General features: G+C 40.2%; 1 protein-coding gene across 5 annotated transcripts in view; it reads left to right on the top strand.

Moving 5' to 3' along the window:
- Positions 1-24,803, top strand: part of LOC130915895 (serine/threonine-protein kinase BRSK2) — a 358,279-nt gene that overhangs the window by 228,841 nt on the left and 104,635 nt on the right. For all 5 annotated transcript variants that reach the window (XM_057836082.1, XM_057836083.1, XM_057836081.1 and 2 more), the window contains exons 3-4: positions 12,325-12,410; positions 18,552-18,692. In XM_057836082.1, the coding sequence (XP_057692065.1) occupies positions 12,325-12,410; positions 18,552-18,692 (227 nt within the window). The remainder of the gene's footprint in view (positions 1-12,324; positions 12,411-18,551; positions 18,693-24,803) is intronic.

The raw sequence follows: 24,803 nt of genomic DNA, 5'->3' as shown, positions 1-24,803 counted from the left end.
GATGTCGTATATCCATATGAGTGTAAAGTGCTTAGTTTTCGCCACTTTTATGGCCAAGATGACCGCACGTGCACGCAGCGTGCTTCCAGGTTGTAGGCGCCTGCTCGTGCCCCCCCCACCTTTGTGTCATTATAATGTGCGAGTCATGTGTGTGTGTTATTGACTGTTTTACAGTCAATTTGCATTGTTTATTGCATCAGCACTAATATGATGTACCATATTGGCCCGAATATAAGACAGCCCTGATTATAAGACGACGCCCTATTTTTCAAAACTGAAGTTTGAAAAAAGACTTTTTGAACATCAAATTAATTTTTGTACAGAAAATAATTACAGTACATCCGAAACAAATGATTATAACAATATATTTGAGAGAAAAAGCATGTTATTTTGCCTCATTCAAATCTTAATATCTGAACATTTAAATATGTAAACTAAAGTGCAATCACATTCGTAAATGAATGGCTTCTGGTTTTGGAAATGTAAATAAACCAATCTATTGTGATAAAACAACAAAATTGCAATAACTGCGTTAACCATCAAAGTGAAGTCTAACTGTAGTCTTGAAACAAATCTGAATAAGGAAAAACATTCCAATAAAGTAATGCAAACTGGTTAAACTTGATAGTAGCTGAGATCCATCATGACAGAACATCACTTCAATGATATCTGGAGCCAACTAGCGTCATGAATGGGGAGAGTAGCTGAGGTCTGTCATGACAGAACATCGCTTCAATGATGTCTGGCGCCATCTAGCGTCGTGAATGGGTATAATATCTAGATCGCAAATATAAGACGACCCCCTCTTTTTCATTCTTATTTCAATGCAAAAAACACCGTTTTATATTCGGGCCAATACGGTAATTTTCTTTCCTTTCAGAACCACACATATACCCACACACCACACTACCCACCAGTCTTTGTCCACACGCATACAAATACATCAACATCTTTCCACGCATGCTCACATCTGTTCATTGAATGATTGTCATATCAAGTGCTATTGCCTGTATATAATTGTGCCTGTTGACAAGTTGGATTAAAAGTGCCAAAGACCAATTCCACTCTCCGCTCCTTGTGTTCTAACCGATCCCCCGAGGCGAATGAAACATAAAACATATTGAATCCAGAACCTCATACAGTCCATTAGTCCAAATTAGAATCCATAAGGGAATTGATAAAGAATCGAATCATTAAGCAATATCGATAATTGAATCGGAATCGTAAAAATCTTATCAATTCCCATCCGTAGTGCTTCTGTTTTTAGCACAAACATAACTAGAGACCCACAACGGCCCTTGAGGACTGGTTTGGATACCCCTTCTCTAAATGTTGTAAATGTTGATATTTGTCACCTCATTCAATACAATATCTTTCTCAAGATTTAGATCAACCTTCAAGCCAGTGATCATATAAGAGTGAGTCATTCGCAAGCTAGTGATGGCATGTACAAGACGACAGAAATCAAAGACTAATACGAGTCATCACAACGGAAAAGGAGATGTTGAGATGAGTAATATAAACCTGCATGATTTGAAAAGCCTATCAGATGACTTTGGGTTGTAACAAGCCTACATATCCGGGAAAGCTATGTGCGGTCACCGTAATTCAAACATCAATTGCATGCCATGTTTTTTCGCCCTTGAATTTAGAAGTTTTGTGATTGCTTTCCTGCAAGTTTCACCAGTAGCCATTGTCATGGAAGTAGTTAATGCAGCAATCCTCATCTGTGCCGGAGCCTATTGATCCTTTTAATGTGGTAGGATATGAAGCTGATGGATTCCCCATGGGTCGAAGTGTTGCCAATCAGCCCATCCTGATGGGTTCCTGTTCTGACGCGTTTGTCTAATGATGTCCCGCCAAGAACAATAACCACACAACTAATGAGACAGGTGATCTTGCTGTCAAAGAAACACTTTTACACGCTTTTGCATTCATGTGATTACCTGGTCTCCGCTACTTATTGTTTCTCCTGCTGTTTCTTTGTTGTTAATTAAGCTAATTGTGAGCGTTCGGAAGTTTATTAGTAGTAGTAACAGAAAGGGTACAATTAAGAAGTGTCTGTATCCAAATATATGAATTCATGCTATCATGGTCACAACACTGACAAAACTGTGTATTGTAACGGGATGTCTTGGCAGTAACTCTGTTTGCGGGTGAGACTGTGGGTGTTTCCCAGATCATAAGCCAGAAAGACCTTGTAATACTCCAAACAACTAACCTTTGTGAGTTAATGAACAGCTTAATCTTGCAATAATCATGTGGTTTTACAGTTAAGTCTCCACATTAACTTAAGCCTCATGCTTTGTCTTTCAATTATGGAAGAGTGGGTGGCTGGAGGTAGCTTAACAAGCCTGCTGCTGGCTTTGCAGCATTTCGACAGCTCATCTCGCCTTGAATCCCATGTAGCATTAGTCTCTCTGCAGGGATCCCAGCTGCCTGCTAGAGAGGTGCCGTCAGCTTGTTCTTATCCACACAACTCAGTGCTAGGTGAGAGTGTCGCGATGTACTGCTGCTCATAATGCCCATTAGTCTCGATTAGCCCTGATTACCTAAACGGTTACTACCACAGAAGCCAAATTCGCAGTTGTATGACCAATATGATCAAAAAAGGTACTCTGTGTTCAAAAGGTGGGCTTATAATTAAGAAAAAAACCTATAATGTGTGCTCTTAAAGAGCATACGACACCAGAAAAAAAGTCTTAAATGGCATTATTATGTGAATTAGAATCATATTTTGAGACGATTCGACCATATACAACAATTTAGCAAAGCACAGATGACGAGAAATTAGTCTTTTAATCTGCCGGTTAGCCACGCCTACAATTATAGGGCTTTAGCGTCCCCAACAGGTGGATGACGTCAGCGGTAGATTAGGCTCATTGGTTTTACTATTCAGCCCATTGATGGGGAATTGTTCAGAACGAGGAAAACGAGACGAAGAGAGCTGCAAAATGTCATTGTTTCAGTCTCTCTACTCCCAATATTTTTACAGGATATTCTTTTTATCCAAGTATTTTCCCCAATAGCTATATAAATGGCTTGAGAAGGACCAGTCAGCCCGTCGAGGGGGAACTATTCACAATGAGGAAAACGCGACGAAGAGAGCGGCAAAATGTCATTGTTTCTGTCTCTTTACTTCAATATTTTTACAGGATATTCTTTTTACCCAAGTACTTTCCCCAATTGCTAAATAAATGGCATGGTCATGACAAATAACTTGTGCTAAATGGAATATAAAATAATAAAAATCCATTTATTCAAGACGACATGGCAAAATTACTCCATAATGGTCAAAACAGTCAACTTTACCTTTACTGTCACACCTGCCGAACGATATTTTATGACACCTAAATCGGACATATGTCATTTCCCTTCCCCGGCTTCGGAGAATGTAAACAGACCAGAAGGAGTGACAGCTAGCCGACATGCTAACCCGAACCGAGGGATGTTTCAAAGTCTTCAAAGTGGAAAATCACACATAACTAGCCTGGATTATTTGACATGACGACGCGGTTGTCGAGTTTCTTTGCGGATCGGCAAACCGCCCGGCGGAGAGCAATTTACAGTTCGTTCCCTGGAGGAGGGTGGCTGGAATTGTTGTGTAGCTAACGTGCTAATAGCTAACTGCTAATGAGCGTGAGGATAGCTTTTTACATGCCTATCAATGATCAAACGTAAGTAGTCCTTTATTTAAAGGAATTTTATAGTGTTTACTTTGTAATCACTGTATTCGTATTTGACATAATACAAAACAAGATGTTTACTCACTTCCTTGTAAGTCCAATGGTCCCACAGTAAATATCCACGGTGAATGGGAACCTTTTGAAACTCCAAAAAGGCGCATACGCCTAACCCGCATACAGAATGATTTTTCTGCAGCCGTTTGGCTGGCTTGATGCAAAAAATAAAAGTATTAATCCGCAAAATCAGCTGAATCCTTCGTCCTCATACACAACAGTAAACTGTAGCGTGAAGAGGACGTCTTCTACCGTACACGTCACAGCGCCCTCCTCCTCAATGCGAGACCGAAGCCGGAAGTCACTCATTTTCCTGGCGCGGGATTAAAAAAACTAAATAAATATAGCGATCGCTTCCACACACATCCAAGCAGTCCATATCATTCAGGAGCATAAAATACCGCGTGTATTATGAAATAAACATGCTTTTTCGTGTCACAAGCACTTTAAGAACAATGCAAGTTGCATGACACTGAAAGAAAATGAAAGCTGTCAAAGGCAAGCGCGATTGAACAATTGACAATGAGGCAATGGAGACATAGCAGAGAATTCTTCCTACTCCTCTGTTTGTCAAATCTACACACAAGTGATGGAGGAAGGAACAGAATAGAAGGCAGAGCACAAGGCTGTGAGCCCAGCGGGGCAGCAAGGGGCTTTAGATAAAATTCGACCAAGTAGGATCCGTGCTGACATTCAATGGTAGCTCTTCATGCTGACTCCAGCTTCCAGAGATACAAATCCAAACTGATCTGCTTGATTTCAGGGAAAGTCAGCACTTACTGATCTACTGAAACGCTGTAGTATCCTCTCAGCACATGTGTTGCATCAACTGTAACCTGGACAGATACTGTAACAGACAGAAAGTCTACCTTCTGAAGAAGTTAATGCTAGTAGACATTTTGACCCCCTGTTTACCTCCAAACAGTACGCTTTGTAGATATGCTAAACTAGACTCTTGACATGTTAATATACTTTGTTTCATTTCGATGCAAATATTTTTTCATAAGGGTGTAACGGTACATGTAATAGTATTGAACCATTTCGGTTCGTGGTGCTTGGTTCGTAACAGATGCGTACCGAACGAGATTCTAACGTAATATAACCCTTACTTTTCAAGGTTGTGAGTCGATCGGGTTACAGTTTCTTTGTGTAGATTATATTTACTACGTGTTCTCTACTATAATGAGGATCGACACGGTAGGACGTCAACGGCACGACAACATGGCCGCTGCAAGAACGCAGTGAAACGCGGGCGTTAGAGTCAATCAGCCAATGCACACCAGTCGCAGTGCGGCCGCATGTTAGATGTGTCCCAGAAGCGGCTCAACACGACGCACGCGAAAAGAACGGCAGAGTTTATGATTTGGCGCGAGACGCGGCCCTCCTGCATCAATACTACTACCGGTAGCTAGGCTTGGGCAGACCGGAAGTCACTCGTGTAAAAATACGGTGGATCCGGTCGATTTTCAAACTAATATGCAATGGTAACCTACTTTTTGAGTCCATCAGATCTCTTGAGTGGTAGATCGGGGCACAATTCACTTGTCTTTGTTGATTTACTGCTGTCTTCTCTGCTATAATAATAACCAACACGGCCCCTTGTTCAATACAAAACCTTCCTAACACAACAAAACAAGTAGGAACTGATATTCACATAGGAACTAAAGTTATACAACATTAGATATACAATATAAATGAATACTACATCATATTTGTAAAATATAAACACATAATAAATTATATAATAGCCCATTTAAATAAAATAAAATGAAATGAGCTAAAACACCTGTAATTAAATAATAAGAATAATACACACATCTTGCTTACACAATTAAATTGATTAATTTCTGTGTGGCGCTTTAACTTGAAAAAATCTACCAATAAAGCTTTTGAAAACCGTTCGTAAGAAAAAAAATGTTTCATTGAGGCATTTCATTTGTAAAATACTAGAGGTGTGCATCGGCACTGCCCTCACGATTCGATTACGATTCGGAGGGCCACGATTCGATTGAATTCGATTCGATTCAGAGGGTCACGATTCGGTTCGATTCGGCAAGGCATCGCGATGCATTAAAGCCTGGGATGCATTAAAATTCTAAAGCAAAGCATATTTTTCGTGAATCATGAGGCAACACAAGCGGTCAGACATTAAACAACTTTTTATTGACTCTTGTGTCACTCCTGGTTGAAGTCAAATGAAAATAATATACTTTCAGATATATATTTACAAAAAAAAAAAAAAAAAAAAAAAAAAAAACAGATCACAGCATTTAATTAGTGCTTTGAATGAGACCAGAGCTTTCTCTTTTTTTTTTACACACAGTAGCAGCCTTTCACACAGTGCAACATCTGAACTCCTGTGCAAAATCAGTAATAAGAGTCACTGTATTTTAGTCACAACGACCCATCAATAAAAATATTCATGTAAATATTAAAGAAAACGACAAAGAAAATATTGTAGTGCAGCAGCATCTTTCTCGCAAAATATCAATCATTTACGTGTGGGTCGGGTCGGGTCAGGCCGGACTTCTCTCTCGCTAACTTTTTTAAATAAATATATATTTGCAGACTAAAACGATGTATGGAAGTTAAACTAAGGAATACTTGTTATAAAATAAATAAATTGGGAAAAAAAAAAGAGAGAAGGCGCTTTGGTAATCCCAACCATGAGCCGCAGCTGAGCCAGTGCATTGGTTGCGCACATGAACGCCGTGGCCCCGCCCTCCTTTTAATCTTCCCCTCGCGCTGTAGTGCTCTCCGCGAGTCTGCAACTCTGCATCCTGGTATTTCCTTTTCGAATTTCGATATAGAGCACCAAGAGGCGAAAAGCAAACTAAAGACGGGGGGATTGAAAAAGCAAGAATCCACGAGTGGTGTGTGGAAAGGATTTAAATTGATAGTGGAAGATGCATACAGAAAAATGTGTCAGCCTGGCCGAATGCAACAAATGTGGCGCGCGCTTTGCTCTCGTACGAGAGCAGAAAGACTGGCACCTTCACGCTGAGCAGGCATTTTAAAAACAGTACTGGCCTAAAAGATGATATTAGTCACACATCGTTATTATCATTTGTTTCGAGGGCTGCACCTCTTCGTGCTAAGCAGGACATCGTGGAGTTCGTGCATGGTGTTCCTTAAAATGTTATTATTTATTTTGTTTCAGTGCTCATTAAGGCAGCTTGTTCTTTTGTGTGTTCTGATGCGAGTCGTTAAAATAAAGAATGTTATTTAAAAGTTTTTTAGTTTATTTTTGCATATGCAGCTGTTCCTCTCCTTGTCAGAGAGGCGCGTCCATGCATGTGAGCACAATATCCGAATCAGAAATATATTTAACATACATTTGCAGCGTTATTTCGTTGTGTACGCTCATTTATAATGATAATAAAAATATGTAGACTTTTTAAACATTAAGAAAACTTACGTTTTTTTCTGCCAACTCGAATAAATTAAAATAAATGTCTGTTGCTGCGTTTTGCCAAGTAAATGAGCATAAACTATCCACCTGATAGAACAGACACACAAATATAAACGATATAAATGTGTATTGAATATGCATCTTACAGTCTTGTTTATCTGGGAGAATTTGTGACAAAAGACAGGTTTTAATTTATCATTATGCACATAGGCATCGTCACAATTGTGATCACACAAAACGCAACCACGCATTACATCCCCGCATTTGCTCCTCCTGCTGAAACGGGCTCGGGCCTACAAATGAAACGTACATTTTCGGGGGGGTTTCGGGCTCGAGCCTACAAATAAAACGTAATATTTCGGGCTCTTGGCCTTTAATACACGCGGGCTGGGTCGAGTCGGGCTGGATTTTTTAGGCCCGAACTAAGCTTTAATCGAGAGAGCAGAGAGATAGGACATAACATAACAATGGCTGAAGCGGAGAAAGAGGGAGCGAGAAAGATTATTGATGCACCTAATACACTGAAAGCAGACGTCTGGAGACATTTTGGCTTCTACGAGGCTGGTGGGAAACTTGACCAGAGTTATGTGGTGTGTAAAAAATGAAACATGAGAATAATAATACAAATGGGGAAACCAAATCCGTTGCATCACCGGAATTGCGCAGGGAAGATTTTTGAACGTACTTATATATTTTAAAATGCGCTGAATCGATTCGGCTTGTTGCCCACATTGAATCGAATCGTCCATGCCCCACATCGGGATGCATCGCCGCATCGATTATTGTAGACACCCTTATAAAATACATGTTAAAATCTTTGTCATTGGGATTGCTTTTCTCTTTAGCGCAGGACTTCTTTTTTTTTCTTTCTTTCAGAAAGAAAGCTGACCAATACGTGGGGTCTGAAAGACAAATTGTTGTTGGATTATCTTTAAATACCCGTTACTTTTTGAGCAGAATTCTAGCTTTGTATAGGCTAATGTTGCTATTGTTGAAAGCACAAAAGTGTGTCATAAAAAACTAACACATTTATATTTTCCATTTTCTTTTCTTACTGTACCGAAAATGAACCGAACCGTGACCTCAAAACCGAGGTACGTACTGAACCAAGATTTTTGTGTACCGTTACACCCCTATTTTTTCATCACTTCACAAAAGAAAAAAGTGTAGTTGCTGTCGTGTTTGTGTCACGGTCAGCTAGCGGTGCTCATTGTTTTTTTGCTTCAAGAGCTACTTTTGAGGGAGAGAACCTAAAAATAAAGACAGTCATACAGTACATTTTATTGATGTAATTAGTTTAAACCTGGGACTCACTATTAGTCCAGTAAAAATAGATATGTCCTAAACTACCTCAGTTTTCCCTCTCTCTCAAAGATAATAGAGTTGGGGTTTAAAACAGGTTGTTCATTACGTCGATCGCAACGCTAGTGTGGGTAGATCGCGGCATCACAAAAATAATAATCATGAAAATATATATATATGGCGGAAAACACTCTGGTGACTTGAAGTTCCGATCTGGGACCCACAATTTGGCCAAATTTAAAAATTGTCATATATGCATGTGTGATACATCTTTGGAAAGCTTAAAATCTCAATTTTCTGTGGGAAGAAAATTTTTGAACAAGAGGGCATTTTAAACAAAAACAAACAAAAAAATTTAGACAGCAAAACCCTAACGGGAGGTGAGAGCACGCGAGAGCATAATTAAAGACGCCATGATTTTAACGAGATATTATTGCATACTTACCTCTTTTCGATCCAAAAACTCCATGTAGCATGTATCACCGAGTGTCAACACACAGCTGTGAATGGCCACAGCCGGATTTTTGGGGGATTTTACGGGTGAAACATGGTAATATAACAAGAGTCGCGATGCAGAAATCGCAGACATCAAGGAGTGTTCAAGATTTTCATTTTTATATATATTTACCCTTTTAAATTTCCCCCCCCCAATTTTTCTTTGTTTGGATCGATTATTTATCATCTAAAATATTGGGGGAAATGTGACAGTAATGAAAAAAATACAACAAAAGCGATAGTTATGAGGTAGATATCCGTGACTTTTTTACAGACGCTAATTTTTTCATTGTGACGTAATTTGTTTAAAAGTTCAAAATATGCGAGTGAATACATTTTTTTTTTTTTTTTAAACGTAATATTAGATTTCAATTAATGATTCTAAGCTAAAACTGACAAACATTTTGAATAATAAACATAATTACTTACCTTCTTTTTATTGCTGGGTTGAAACAAAAGCGGTTGCGCAGCATCTGTAAACGGGGGTTTCCAGGGTAAAACGGACAAATTAAAAATAGTTCGGGGGCTTAATGAGCCATGAATCTGCTATTGCAGCATGTAGACATATTGTTCTATCAAACACAACAGTTCTTTTGGCTTAAAATACAGAAGTTTATTTTAAAGAGGAGTGTAAGAGCAGAAACTGCTTTTTCAGCCTTGTCTGTGTTTTCCGGCACATATTTACTGTATATATAAATGTTTTTAATTTATGTTTAAGGCCAACAAAAGGCTATGTTGCTGCTGAGTTTTGTAGGCGGCCCAAAAAAGGCTCAGGACCATAAGGGTTAATCATATTTTGTTGTGCAATATTGCTGCTGACCTTTGCAGGTGCTATACATATAAAGTTAAACCTCGAGAGGATAAGCGGCATGGAAAATGAATCAATATATTACACAAAAAAAAAGAAAAAAAAAGACAGTCTATAGTCTCCTAATGTCATTGTTCATATAAGGTTGCTCAAAATGTATTAATTTTTTGATGATCGTTTAAAGGGTGCGATGGCATTGCGAAAACGCTGTAAATGAACTTGTGAACCAGTTGGCAAAAAATTGTTTAAGAGTCATTTGTGTCTTCTGTCAACCACTAGTATATTACTCCAACAGCCTTGTGGATGTGACTGCCCAATTATTTCATTGGCTATGGAGAGTAAAAGGTCTCGCTCCATTTGTTCTGCTAAGCAATGTCACTTGATAAGGGGAAAAAAATTCCATGCCATTCCGTTGAACTACATGGCTATATTTGGTGACAGTCGAGAATATTTAATATTCATCATGTATCCCTTTTGTGTGTGTCTGTGGTTAAATGTATACTTTCTGAAAAAGTATATTGGAAGTAATAAAATAGCACAGTTTAATAGTGTAATTTTCTTGCCTACCTTAGTGTTTGCCAACATACAGCTGTGGAAGAAAATTCTGTCTTGGCATATATAAGCAGGGGTGAAAGGGGCTAGAATTTCTCTTGCCGGAACTCCCTGACAAAGTTCTTTAATTTTTTTTTTGGGGGGGGGGGGGGCTTCAACCTCCTAAAACCACTGAAATGCTGAAACCGCTTTTGGCACAGTTATAAATATAACATACAATAAAACACAACAGGTTTCACACACACAGTGGTTAGGATGTTCCCCTCACAGTTCTGAGCTCAAGGGTTCAATCCCAGGCTCCGGCCTTCAATGGGGAGTTTGCATGTTCTCAACATGCCTGCTCCTTGTGCTCCTGTTTCCCCCTGATCCCAAAAACATGCATATAGGCTGATCAAACACTCTAAATTGTCCCTCGGAATGACTGTGTGCTCCTTCTAATGCCCTGCGATTGGCTGGCAACCGATTCAGGGTGTACCCCGTATACTGCCCATAGTTAGATGGAACCGGCTCCAGCTCCACCGTGACCTTCGTGAGGATAAGCAGCTCAGAAAATGAATGAATTAATTAATAGTTTTTTTCCCCTCTATTTGTTGTTCAAAAAAAAAAAAAAAAGGTGCGTTTGAACCAATTATAGTTAACTAGCCATGCTGAACACATGTCAGTATGTCAGCCAATTGAACGGACAGCAGAGTCCTTTTTTTTTTTCTGCGTGCCCTGCAGTGCATGTGCACTGTGTGGGCAGGGCGACGCGACTTGTCAGATACAGAGAGAGACGCTGGGAAGAACTACGTACAATAAATCGATAATAAATACAGTGGGGAGAACAAGTATTTGATACACTGCCAATGGGAAAACCCATCAAATACTTGCTCTCCCCACTGTATCAGTGGAAACGGATGACGCTATAAATGCTCTTTATTAGGCTTGCTGTTAACACTTGTGTAAGTACCATATTGGCCCGAATATAAGACGGGGTTTTTTGCATTTAAATAAGACCCATTCACGACGCTAGATGGCGCCAGATATCATTGAAGCGATGTTCTGTCATGACAGATCTCAGCTACTCTCAAGTTTAAGCAGTTTGTATTATTTTATTGCAATGTTTTTCCTTATTCAGATTTGTTTCAAGACTACAGTTAGTTAGACTTCACGTTGATGGTTAAAGCAGGTATTGCAATTTTGTTGTTTTATCACAATAGATTGGTTTATTTACATTTCAAAAACCAGAAGCCATTCATTTACGAATGTGATTGCACTGTAGTTTACATATTTAAATGTTCAGATATTAAGAGTTGTATGAGGCGAAATAACATGCTTTTTCTCTCAAATATATTGTTATAATCATTTGTTTCGGATGTACTGTAATTATTTTCTGCATAAAAATGAATTTAGTGTTCAAAAAGTCTTTTTTCAAACTTGAGTCTTAAAAAATAGGGGGTCGTCTTATAATCAGGGCCGTCTTCTGTTCGGGCCAATATGGTAAATCTGACGTTAGTAGATTATTCTTATTGGAAATGTGTGTGTGGCAGCGTTGCAGGCTTTTTTTAAAACATGGGGTTTTGACAATTGCCGTGATATTTTTGGGATCAAAGCACGATATGCCGGAATGGCGTTCCGCCATCGTAGTTCATGGCGAAACGCTAATCCGGCTCCTTCCGGCCCACTTTCACCCCTGGATATAAGCGGTGTTGTGTTTGTTTTCATAGGGAAATTAAGTTTTAGTTTTGTCTGGATGCATAAATGCAATTGAAGCTTCTCGCCACTATCTCTTCGCGTAGGTTTTCGTCTTCTCCATGAGTGTGAATTGTTGCCTGTCACACGTGACCTTTGCAATTCGACAAAAGAAATCATCATGAACACACAGGCCTTTTTCTCATTTTGTTCCATTTTGACTACAGGTCAAATTGCCCACATTAGTCTGGTTGCTCTTGTTGAGTGCCGCAATTACATTATATATAGTATCGTCACTTATCACTAATGAAAATTCTTTTTCTCTTGGTCTCTTTTTCCCTCAGGTGGAGCGAGAAATAGCCATTCTGAAGCTCATAGAACACCCACATGTTTTAAAGCTACACGACGTCTATGAAAACAAAAAATACTTGTAAGTATCGGTTTTGGATTTCTTTCAAATATACGAAATATAAATGATACTTTACACCAAACAATGTTTTATGTTGTAGACAAAGGTTGGTTTGTTGATAACTTTGGGTTGTTGTCCCTCACAATTCCCAAATATGATTTTGATGGCCCAAAGGGGCAATTTTAATTGGGTTGCTATGATCTAAGGACAACAATGTCATCCTTGGAGGGGCCCATGCTCCATTAGTATTGGCATGAGGCATATAATTATTGTGCTCATGCTTTGGGAATGCTAATAGGGAGAGAAAATATCCATAATGTAAACACTGTGACACTCATCAGCCACAACATAATTTGCAGTAGGAAACATTAGCCATGTAGAGTGGCAGCCGTATTATACTGTACATTCACACCCATGCAGACACATTCAAAAAGCTATTTGCCAACTTGGCCTGTGGTGAGTGACAAGCCCATCGGTCATTTGCAAAAGTCTCTTCATCCACAGAGGCCGATTTGTCAACTACATTCAATTAGTTCTCATCTTGACTTTTACTGGCCAAATAGGATAAAGCACGCTGTTCTACATCCTTCAAGATTATAAGAGTATGCAGAATATTTAGATTTGGTGTAAAAGTAGATTATTTGAATCATGTTTTGATCCATTTATCATTGACGGTTGATCAGGAGTAGCGTGACCAAACAACTAAAGTGTTCATACTAATCGTGTCAGTTTGCACTTAAGGTGTCTGTAGTGAAAGCTATCAAGTTAAGGATAAACAGTGTAATGGTTCCAACTATCCCACAATTTAAGATTTATGAGGCCCTTAGCATAAATACACAGCGAGTGGATTCCTGAGTGAAAATGGAAGTTGAGTAGGTACACCGTTGAATCAATATTTTACTAAGGAATACTTCATTGCCACAAGTCAATTATTGCACTATGATGTTGACATACATGATACCTCTAAGAAAGACAAATAGTCACTCTGTGCTCTGCCAAAGTCGACATAATAGAGATGTTGAAATGTGATTTATAATAGGCTGGCTGAAAAGTTTTCATTTTATTCTTAGCTGTCAATGCTGCAAAGACACATGACTTCCCATTTGCTGCCCTTTTTATATATAAATAATAAGTCCCAGTGATACAGAAGGCAGTATTTTTCATCTAATACCAGTATTTCAGCAATGATATCACTGTCATTGAAACGGAATAATCAAGGCTCTAAGACTAAATAGTTCAACATTCCCATTACTCTAAGAAAACTACAAATAATAGTTTGAGTCCAACTGTTCTCATTACAAAAGCTAGTTATATATTTACTTTTACGTAATACGTTTGGACAGGCCCAAACATATTGTGAGGGTCTGCTGGGAACGTCTGGCAGAATCCCCTGTCAGAAAGAGTTTCAACACCCACCTCCGGCAGAACTTCTCCCTTGTCCCGGGGGAGGTGAGGGACATTGAGTCCAAGTGGGCCATGTTCCGCATCTCCATTGTTGAGGCGGCCGATCGGAGCTGTGGCCGTAAGGTGGTTGGTGCCTGTCGTGGCGGCAATCCCCGAACACGCTGGTGGACACCAGCGGTAAGGGATGCCGTCAAGCTGAAGAAGGCCTATCAGGCCTTTTTGGCCTTTGGGACTCCAGAGGCAGCTGACAGGTACTGGCTGGCCAAGCGGACTGCGGCTTCGGCGGTCGCCGAGGCAAAAACTCGGACATGGGAGGAGTTCAGCGAGGCCATGGAAAACGACTTCCGGACGGCTTCGAGGAAATTCTGGTCCACCATCCGGCGTCTGAGGAGAGGAAAGCAGTGCACCATTAACACTGTGTATAATGAAGATGGTGTACTGCTGACCTCGACTCAGGACGTCGTGAGTAGGTGGGGAGAATACTTCAAAGCCCTCCTCAATTCCACCGACACGCCCTCCTTTGAGGGAGCAGAGTCTGGGGACTCTGAGGTGGGCTCTTCGATCTCTGGGGTTGAAGTCACTGAGGCGGTTGGTAAGCTCCTCGGTGGCAAGGCCCCAGAGGTAGATGAGATCCGCCCGGAGTTCCTAAAGGCTCTGGATGTTGTAGGGCTGTCATGGCTGACACGCCTCTACAACATTGCGTGGACATCGGGGACAGTGCCTCTGGATTGGCAGACCGGGGTGGTGGTCCCCCTTTTTAAAAAGGGGGACCGGAGGGTGTGTTCCAATTATAGAGGGATCACACTCCTCAGCCTCCCCGGTAAAGCCTATTCAGGGGAGTTCGCCCAACCAGTCCACATGTGTTTTGTGGATTTGGAGAAGGCGTTCGACCGTGTGCCTAGGGGTGTCCTGTGGAGGGTGCTCCAGGAGTACGGGGTACCGAGCCCCTTGGTAAGGGCTATTCGGTCCCTGTACGACCAGTGTCAGAGTCTGGTCCGCAGTAAGTCGAATTCGTTCCCAGTGAGGATTGGACTCCGCCAAGGCTGCCCTTTGTCACCGATTCTGTTCATAATTTTATGGACAGAATTTCTAGGCGCAGCCGAAACGTTGAGGGTGTCCGGTTTGGTGGCCTCAGCATTGCATCTCTGCTTTTTGCAGATGATGTGGTGCTGTTGGCTTCATCAAGCCGTGACCTACAACTCTCACTGGGGCGGTTCGTGGCCGAGTGTGAAGCGGTTGGGATGAAGATCAGCACCTCCAAATCCGAGACCATGGTCCTCAGCCGGAAAAGGGTGGAGTGCCCTCTCCGGGTCGGGGATGAGATCCTGCCCCAAGTGGAGGAGTTCAAGTATCTTGGGGTCTTGTTCACGAGTGAGGGTAGGAGGGAGCGGGAGATTGACAGGCAGATCGGTGCAGCATCTGCAGTGATGCGGACTCTACACCGGTCCGTTGTGGTGAAGAAGGAGCTGAGCCAAAAGGCGAAGCTCTCGATTTACCAGTCGATCTACGTTCCTACCCTCACCTATAGTCACGAGCTGTGGGTCGTGACCGAAAGAACAAGATCCCGGATACAAGCGGCCGAAATGAGTTTCCTCCGCAGGGTGTCCGGGCTCTCCCTTAGAGATAGGGTGAGAAGCTCGGTCATCCGGGAGGGGCTTGGTGTCGAGCCGCTACTCCTCCGCGTTGAGAGGAGCCAGTTGAGGTTGCTCGGGCATCTGGTTCGGATGCCTCCTGGACGCCTCCCTGGAGAGGTGTTCCGGGGATGTCCCACCGGCGGGAGGCCCCGGGTTCAACCCAGGACACGCTGGAGAGACTATGTCGCTCGGCTGGCCTGGAAACGCCTTGGAATCCCGCCGGAGGAGCTGGCTGAAGTGGCTGGGGAGAGGGAAGTCTGGGCTTCCCTGCTAAAGCTGCTGCCCCCGCGACCCGACCCCGGACTAAGCGGAAGATAATGGATGGATGGATGGATGGATGGGTTATATATTTAGAATAACATTTTACCATCGAACAGTACTACAGTGATCCCTCGTTTTTCACGGTTAATGAGGATCAGAACCCCCCGCAACACATGAAAAAACGCAAAGCAATGCACCCCCCACACACAAATTATGTTTTGTGTGTGTTGAATGTATTTATTCAGATTCAGCATTGGAAAGAGATACATATAAGACATGTTTTTCCACTTTTTTCTCCAAAGTATAATTTTTAAAAAAAAATGTCTTTCTCTATTTATATACAGGGTGTCCCAAAATAATGTATACACTCTTTGGCTTTAAATAGCTGATTTTTTTTTTTTTTTTTTTTCAGATTTGATTTTGGAGTAAGAATGGCAGATACTGGGCTTACTTTCAAGCAAAAAAAAAAATGTTCTGAAAACATTCTGGAAATCTGGAAAATAAAGCTGAATTGTAAAGAAGCTTTGTGTAAGCTTTGTGTATGAGTTCCACAGAGATGCCCCAACACGAGATAATTCAACCGAGTCACTGTTCCTAGGGGGAAAAAATGGTCCAATAAGTCCCCTGGCTGAAAGTCCACACCAGACAGTGACCCCAGGCAAATTCATGTTCCACTGTAAGATGAGGATTTTCTTGTGCCCAGTAACTGCAGTTACGGTGATTTATCGAGCCATTCAATTTAAATCTGGCTTCGTCACTCCAGATAATTTTCAGTGAAAACGTGTTATCGTCTGCACATTGTGCACGATACTGCTTGCAGAATTCAATCCTTCAATCAGGGTCATCTTCGTTAATAGCATGAACTAGCGCTGGAATAAAACTTTTCCATTGCACATGTTTTAACATGAGATGGACACTTGATTTCGGAATGAACATTAGTAATGACATCTTGCTCTTTAGTTGGGTTTGTCGATGTTCTTTTTCATCCTGAATGTTTTTTTCCCTCATGCATTGGATGGTCCCATGATTCTCAAAGTTATCTACGTTTCTTTTTTTTTTTGCTTGAACGTAAGCAAGTATCTGCCATTCTAACTCCAAAATCAAATCTGAAATAGAAAAAAAAATATTTGCTATTAAAAGTCATAGGGTGTATACATTATTTTTGGATACTCTGTATATTTTAATAAATGTTTTTTAAGCACTTCAAATGTATTATTTATGATAAGTTTTAAACATGTGACTGTCCCACCGAATTATTTGTAAACAAGAATAAAATACTGTAGTAGAAAAATGCTTGGCTTTATTAAATGCTTCTAAATGCTCTTCCCTTAGCTGTGACTCTTGGAGTGACAAGTGGAAATTACAAACTGCTCAGGATCACTTTTAACATGTTGCGTTTATTGCCGCGAACACAACACGTCCGACTGCCTCGAACGTCGCCACACACATATTCTTTCCAGCACGCCTCCATATACCCGTGCATGCGCACACAGTCTGTCTGTTCCAAGGCAGCACTCGCAACATATCATTGAGTGAGTCTACTCAAATCCTCTTACTTACACACAATGAGTTGCAACTGTTTAACAAGTTAAGCGATGATTTACGCATGCGGCGCTTTTGAAGCTCCTGACTCTGGCGAGATCAAACACAAACATCTGTCAACATCGTTAACTTTAATAAGGAACTCCAGCGCAGTGCACACAGTGCCTGACGAACAAAGAGCAGGGAGAGGGAGGGAGGGAGCGAAAGTGAGACTACCCAATTTTTTTTTTCTGTTAATTGAAAAAACATCCACGTTGGACTGAAAGCGCGAAGTTTGAATCGCAAGGTAGCGAGGGAACACTGTATATTAAAATAATTAAATTTAAAAAACCTTTCTGCTTTGACTTTGTCTCCATCTAACATTCATTTCTCTCTTGCGTTCTCCTTCTCTAAACACCCAGTGTTAAGGTTGGACCTTTGAAATATATATCCGTTTAAGGTCACAGATGTTCTCACGGAACAGTGGATAAACCTTCCTTCGGACACAGTCCAACATCTTGTACAGTCTTCCTCAGGAAAGTGCTTATAGCTGGAGGGAAGACCAGCTTCGGTTTTTCTTTTACAGTCCATGTTTTCCCCTGTAGATGTCCTGTAGATTTTTCCATGGCGTTTATGGCGAGGGAGCAGAAAGTGTGTATTTCACCTGCTGCCTGACATTCCGTTTGTGCAGTAGTAAAGATAAAGGGAGGTTGAGCACCAAATCAATGAGGGGAGGCCAGCTGAGGGCACAACTGGCCATCAGCCTGCAGTCTGTTTCATGCAGGCATCGGCAAAGATTCATCTCCTCGTGTGCCTTTGGAGCACAAGAGCACGGCCATGCAGTCATGATGATTGCTGGCTTAAAAAATATGAGCGTAGGAAACACTCTGTATGATTCTTCTCAAAATAATTCATACTCTTCCATGTTCTGCAGTTAACAATAACCACACAAAGGATTTCCCTTAAGTCTCTTTCACGTGATTGAACGAGCCACACTGTCACATTATAAGCTTCTTCTTATACGTCTAAGTGTAATGACACTTTTTCATCCTTGTGATGCCTCCCACAGGAAGTGGGTTTGTCAGAACCCTTCACATTGAAGTACACTGGGGACAGTTTGAAGAATTAAACATACATAAAAACAAACAGTGTAATGTGACTATTGGGAAGGAATGTCATTGATTCCGGACGTTCACTTTTAATGACAATTCCTCCCACATCATCTCATGAAACCCTCTGGAGGGGACATACTATTAACTTTTTTTTTCAGGTTATTTCTTGTTGACATTTGAAAATAAAAAAGCAGATGTCTCAAAATCCCTGTCTGACTTTTTTTTTTTAGGTACCTTGTACTAGAACATGTATCCGGTGGAGAACTCTTTGACTATCTGGTGAAGAAAGGCAGATTAACGCCAAAAGAGGCCAGAAAGTTTTTCAGACAGATCATGTCTGCGCTGGATTTTTGCCACAGTCATTCCATATGGTGAGTGTCTACTAATGGCTGTGTGTGTAATTTATGTTTGTTTTGGACCAGGACCACATGAATTGAAATTGTTTGCTACACTTGCAAGGCAGATTTTCAACATTTGTTTGCTGAAAGCAATCTGAGCTGCCAGTAGGCCCCATTGACTATGTCGGGTTTTGTGAGGTTTTAGTGTCCATCTGCTGTTTGTCCGTTTTTCTGATTCGTGGGGAATTTACCAAAAACAAACATTGGGAAACTAAATGGGTAGCAGCAAATTGCAAGAATAGCTCATAGTAGGACTGTGCTCCACTGTACTGAGAAGTGTTTAAAATAAGTAATCAATAAATAAATAAATAAAATAAATAATTAACATTTTCAGACTAGTAGTCTCACTTGAATATAGGTTTCACCAACCAAAAATGTACAATGAAAAGGGAAAAAAACCTTATCCCGATCGAACTTGTGTATGTCTCTCTTTTTGCTGGAGGGCATATTATCAGTGATTCACAACATAACCAAATACAGGTACTCCCCAAGTTAGGAAAGTTCCATTCTTACGCTGGCGACGTAACCCGAAGTTCCGTGTAAGTCGTAATTAACCCTTCAAGTACCCCTAAATCTCAAAATAACTATCCAAAAATTCCAAAAGTACAGTGATCCCTTGTTTTTCGCGGTTAATGGGGACTACAACCCTCTGCAAAAGGTGAAAAACCGCGAAGTAGTGCCCCCGCCCAAAAAAAAAATATATATATATATATATATATATATATATTTTTTTTTTTTTTAATATATATATTTATTTATTTTTTTTTTCAATGTATTTATTCAGATTTATCATTGGAAAGAGATACATATAAGACATGTTTTACACCTTTTTCCCCAAAGTATAATTAAACAAAACTTATATGTATATATATGTTAATACAGGTAAATGGTTTTTAAGCACTTTAAATGTCATAATTATGATAGTTTTAAACATGTTACTTTCCCACAGAATTATTTTTAAACAAGAAAGAAATAGACGCCCAATCCATTTTAATAACATAAAAGAAAATGCTTGTCTTTATTAATGCTTCATAGAGTGAGTCCACTCAAATCCGCTCCAGCTGCAAACTTACACACAATGAGTTGCCACAGCAACTTTTTAACAAGTTAAACGATGATTGACGCATACGGCGCTTTGAAGGTCGAGTCTCTGGTAAGATCAAAGCTTAACCATCTGTCAATCATCGTTTACTTTAATAAGCAACTCCGGGTTCACTCTCAGACGAACAAAGCGCAAGAAGAGGGAGGGAGGGAAAGTGAGACTACGCGATCGGCTCGGCACAGAAACATCCCCGATGGACTGAGGCCGCGAAATTTGAAGCGCGAAGTAGCGAGAGATCTTTGTATTATATTTTGTTTAATGATGGAGGATACACTGCCTTCCGGTGGCAGCGTTGGGTATGGCTGGACTGTCGCCTTGACTGAGTCGTAGACTTGTCTGACATGGATTAAGGACAGCTGCTAATTTCAGCTAATATATGTTTTCGTTGCTATGGGAATTGTAAATATGTTAGCATTTGTAGCATTTAAGCAAGCAGACTTTTGTTTGGCAATTTCTGCTAATTTAATCTCATAATGTTACAAATTGGCGGCACGGTGTCTGAGTGGTTAGCACGTCTGCCTCACAGTTCTGAGATCAAGGGTTCAATCCCGGGCTTCGGCCTTCCTGTGTGGAGTTTGCATGTTCTCCCCGTGCCTGCGTGGGTTTCCTCCGGGAACTCCGGTTTCCTCCCACACCCCAAAAACATGGGGCTGATTGAACACTCTAAATTGTCCGTAGGTGTGAGTGTGTGCGTGAATGGTTGTATGTCTCCTTATGCCCTGCGATTGGCTGGCAACCCGTTTAGGGTGTCCCCTGCCTACTGCCCGTAGTTAGCTGGGATTGGCTCCAGCACCTCCGCGACCCTCGTGAGGAGAAGCGGCATGGAAAATGAATGAATGAATGAATGTTACAAATTGATCAGACTAGATAGCCATTTGAACACCAATTGTTTTGTGTCAAGTGTTTTATTGTTAAAATGTGTGTCGTTTTGAACATAAGTGTACATATGTGTGTTACAGCTTTACGAATTGTCAAAAGTGAAGGAAGTACAAAGCATGAAAAAGCACAATTGCCTTATTTACTGTCTGTCAAGCTGAACAACTTTACGTTTAGTGAGGACAGAACACGTCATTTTAATAAAGGAAAGTAAAAAATAAGATACTGTGAGGTACAATAATGCACTATTTGCGCGACTCAAAAAAAAACAAACAAAAAAAACACGACCATAGACAGATGTCGGACGAGACTCTGTCGTCGTAAAGTCGAAATCACGTAAGTCGTGTATGTCATAACCCAGGGTTTACCTGTACTCTGTTTGTTGATTACATAAATGCAACAACACTTCATATAAAATGTAGGGTTTTTTTTTTTTGTTTTTGTTTTTTTATAAATACATAAATATATAGCTATATATATATATACAGTATATATATATATACACACACACAAGTACATTGTACAAAATTAGTACAAATGGCTGCCGACCCCTGCTACATATGGACCATGCCAAGGTGAATGTTATAATGTGTTGTGTCATGCACATACTGTCTTTTAATGACCAGAAGATATATGGGTCTACTTTCAATTGTTGCTACAGCTATTAACTCATTCACTGCCATTGACTGCTATAGACGGAAAGTCCATTTGAACTGGCAAATTGAATGATCATGTTTCAGTGCCCTGCAAGCCTGTCAAAGTCTAAATGGACTGGACGTCTATCGCTGTCTGAGACATCAAGTTAGTTGATTTATGGAATAACATTAAAACAGATTGAACAGTAGGAAGGTTGTTGATCTGATTCCTTAGTTTCAGTGTTGCAAGTGGTAATATGCCAAAGTTACAGTGTGGTCTATGTAAAAACCTCATTTTTAGAGCTGATTTGGTTCTTAGTTTTTCGAGCAATGAATGTGCAAAGTAGAATTAGCATTTGATCAGGTGCATGTGATTTATTTGACTTTGTTTATTGCAAAAGCAATTACGTTCTGGAAGGTGCTATGTATTTAATAATTAAAGCAGTGCAGAAAATGCTATATACCAGTACATCAGTAACACCTGTAGAAGAATTTTCCTTAGATGTAGATAATCTTATTATGCAGGTAGTGTAGTCTCAAATAATAAATAATTTAGAATAGAATTCAGACTTAAGGATTTTGTACCACTGATCTGTGTTGCCTCAGGCAAAGAAAGTCTGAAGTCAATAATTAGTGGGGGTAGTAAGGATTAATCCAATTAGGGTAGCGCACCTGACATCGAGTGCATGCGCACATATAGATTATTACGTAGCTTTTGTGGTGAGATTTACCCACAGATTCATTTGCCATCGCCTTATTTCCTCTGGCTGCTCAAATCCGCTCACTAACGCTCTTAGAGAAGGATGCCTTGTAAGTCATCATGAGGCGGATTCGCCTTCATTTTCCTTCCATCCTCAATTATAGAGGCCAACACACAGACAGACGCAGACAGGCCTCCTCATCTCACTCGTCATCCCAGCTAATGAGATCGCAGCAAACCCTCAATAAAATAATGGTGTGCTATAGTTAGGGCATTACAATTGTGCCAAATGGTGGACATTCCTGCTCAGCCCCCATCAGGCAATACATCCCCGCAGATGCTTCGCTTGCAGTCATTTTCAGTGAGATTTTACTTACCATATGAAATAAACATATTTTTATTTTGAGGGAAGGGGATGTATTTAATCCTTATCTGTCTTCCTCTGATTAAAAACACAGATGAAATGTTTTGTCAATATAACACATGAAAAAATAGAACCAGACAATGGGGAAACAGATTCATACCTACTCACAATCATACCTATGTATGGAAATAGTGTCTTCAATTACCCAAACATGCATTGTTTTTATTTATGCGAAGAAGTCTAAATACAGAAGAAAACCTCAACAAGCACTACAAACAATACAAACTGTAAGGTAGACAGGCAACATGTATATAGTAACTCAAAAATGTTTATGTACACTATTTGTATATGATTTTACTAGTAGGCATTTTTTATTTATCCTTTTTAGTCCCAAGCAAGAGCCATTTTGTAGAAACAGGCATGGTCTCTACCAAATTCATGTGACAACCCCAGCCAAAATGATTGTTCTTATAACCACAGAAAGGCTATTTTGTATTGATTTTTTTTTTTTTTTTCAGTTGCATTTCTGTGAGAAGCCAATGACAGTCAGTCCGAGGTCAATCGAATCAACACCTCACATATATTCAATGCTCCCCGGTCGCTTTGTCCTCCCACACTGTCACATGATGCTCGTTCTGTTTTTTTCCCGGAGCATGTTATGCATGTTCATGACTTGGAGACCCCAAACCATTCTGAGGGGATGGAGTGGGGACTGAAATCAATAACTGACTCCACCCAGGTCACAACATGATCTGAGCCTTCTGTTCATGTTGTTTTAGTGACTGCACGGGTGAGTCAGTTAACATCTATATGTGCAAGTTCAATACCAATTGACTGTGTGTAGGTGGAAGAAAATGACTGCCGCCTATAATCCAACTCGCAGAATCCTTCCAAGGGAGGTGGTCCTAACTTGTACGTACACTTGTACGCGTATTCATTGCACTTACATATCACATACACATCCACCAGCCTGTATATTGTATGTGTCTCTAGATCTCCTCTTAGTTGTCATTTTCCTCCCTTGTAGGATTTATTTTAGATATCCTGTCTAGAGACATTACCCCACTCTCTCAAAGTCACTTTCACTGGTTCTCCTTGAAAGTTTTACCCATTCCACAGGATGAAATACATACCAATTGCTGCCAAATGTGCAGTCTGGATGTCGTCCAAATGCAACTTGGTGTGGCATCGCTACATCTACTGTACATGGTACATTTAAATCCAATTAAATAACTGTTTTTTAAAACCCCTCTTCTCCCCACCAATTTTCCAATGGCATATGTGTTTGGATTGACAGCAAATTTCAATGAGAAATTTGTTTTGCCACTACAAAAATGACCTGAAGTGTCCATAAGGCAGTATACTTTACAAACAAAAGGTTATATTAAAGTATAGAAGTAATATTGCATGTCTTATTATTACTTTGTCTCAGTTTTCAACAGTTTTCAATTATCTTGATTGTAACTTACTATTGAGACATTTTTCCAACTGTTCAACCTTTTTCATTTCAAGTCAATAAATGTCTGAGAACATTTAGGGACAAAAACTGTTGATTGCAATGCATATTCTTGACTCTTGACACCTTGTCCAATGCAGATTCTTGACTCTTGACAAGGTGATGATGCTGGAACTTTTGTTTGGTGCTGTTCCAGTGAGATTTACAAAGATGACTGCCTGAAGAAGACATCAAAATTCCCTCAGTCCTTTATGATATGGGGCTGCATGTCAGGCGAAGGCACTGGGGAGATGGCTGTGGTTATATCTTCAATAAATGCACAAGTTTACATTGAAATTTTAGACAGCTTTCTTATCCCTTCAATTCAAAATGTTTGTCATTTTCCAAGATTTCCAAAACAATGCATAATGCCACGGAGCTAAAACTGTTAAAATATTCCTTGGAGAAAGACTCATCCAGTCAATGTTATGGCCTGCAAATAGCCCAGATCTTGACCCTATATAAAACCTGTGGTGGAAATTGAAAGAAGTGGTCCACAGCAAGGCTCCGACCTGCAAGGATGATCTGGCAACTGCAATCAAAGAGAGTTGGCAACAAATTGATGAAGAATACTCATGAAGTCCATGCCTCAGAGACTGCAAGCTGTCATAAAAGCCAGAGGTGGTGCTACCAAATACTAGAGATGTGGTTTGATTGTTATTTCTTTGTTTGTTTCTCATTCATTCATTCATTCATATATTTCTTTGTTTGTTTCTCACGATTCCATATTTTTTTCCTAGGACTGTAGTGATTCCATATACTGTATATTTCCCTGCACTTGCTCTATAAAATTAACATTTACTGACCACCACAATGTTTTTAATTCATTTCTTTTAGTGTTTCTGAATGCTAAAGAGTTGCACTTTTGAACTGTATCATTATTTTTTTCAAGCTTTTTATCTGAGTTTGTTC

This window comes from Corythoichthys intestinalis, chromosome 5, assembly GCF_030265065.1.
Source record: "Corythoichthys intestinalis isolate RoL2023-P3 chromosome 5, ASM3026506v1, whole genome shotgun sequence".
NCBI lineage: Eukaryota > Metazoa > Chordata > Actinopteri > Syngnathiformes > Syngnathidae > Corythoichthys > Corythoichthys intestinalis.
This window is presented reverse-complemented; position numbering and strand designations above follow the sequence as displayed.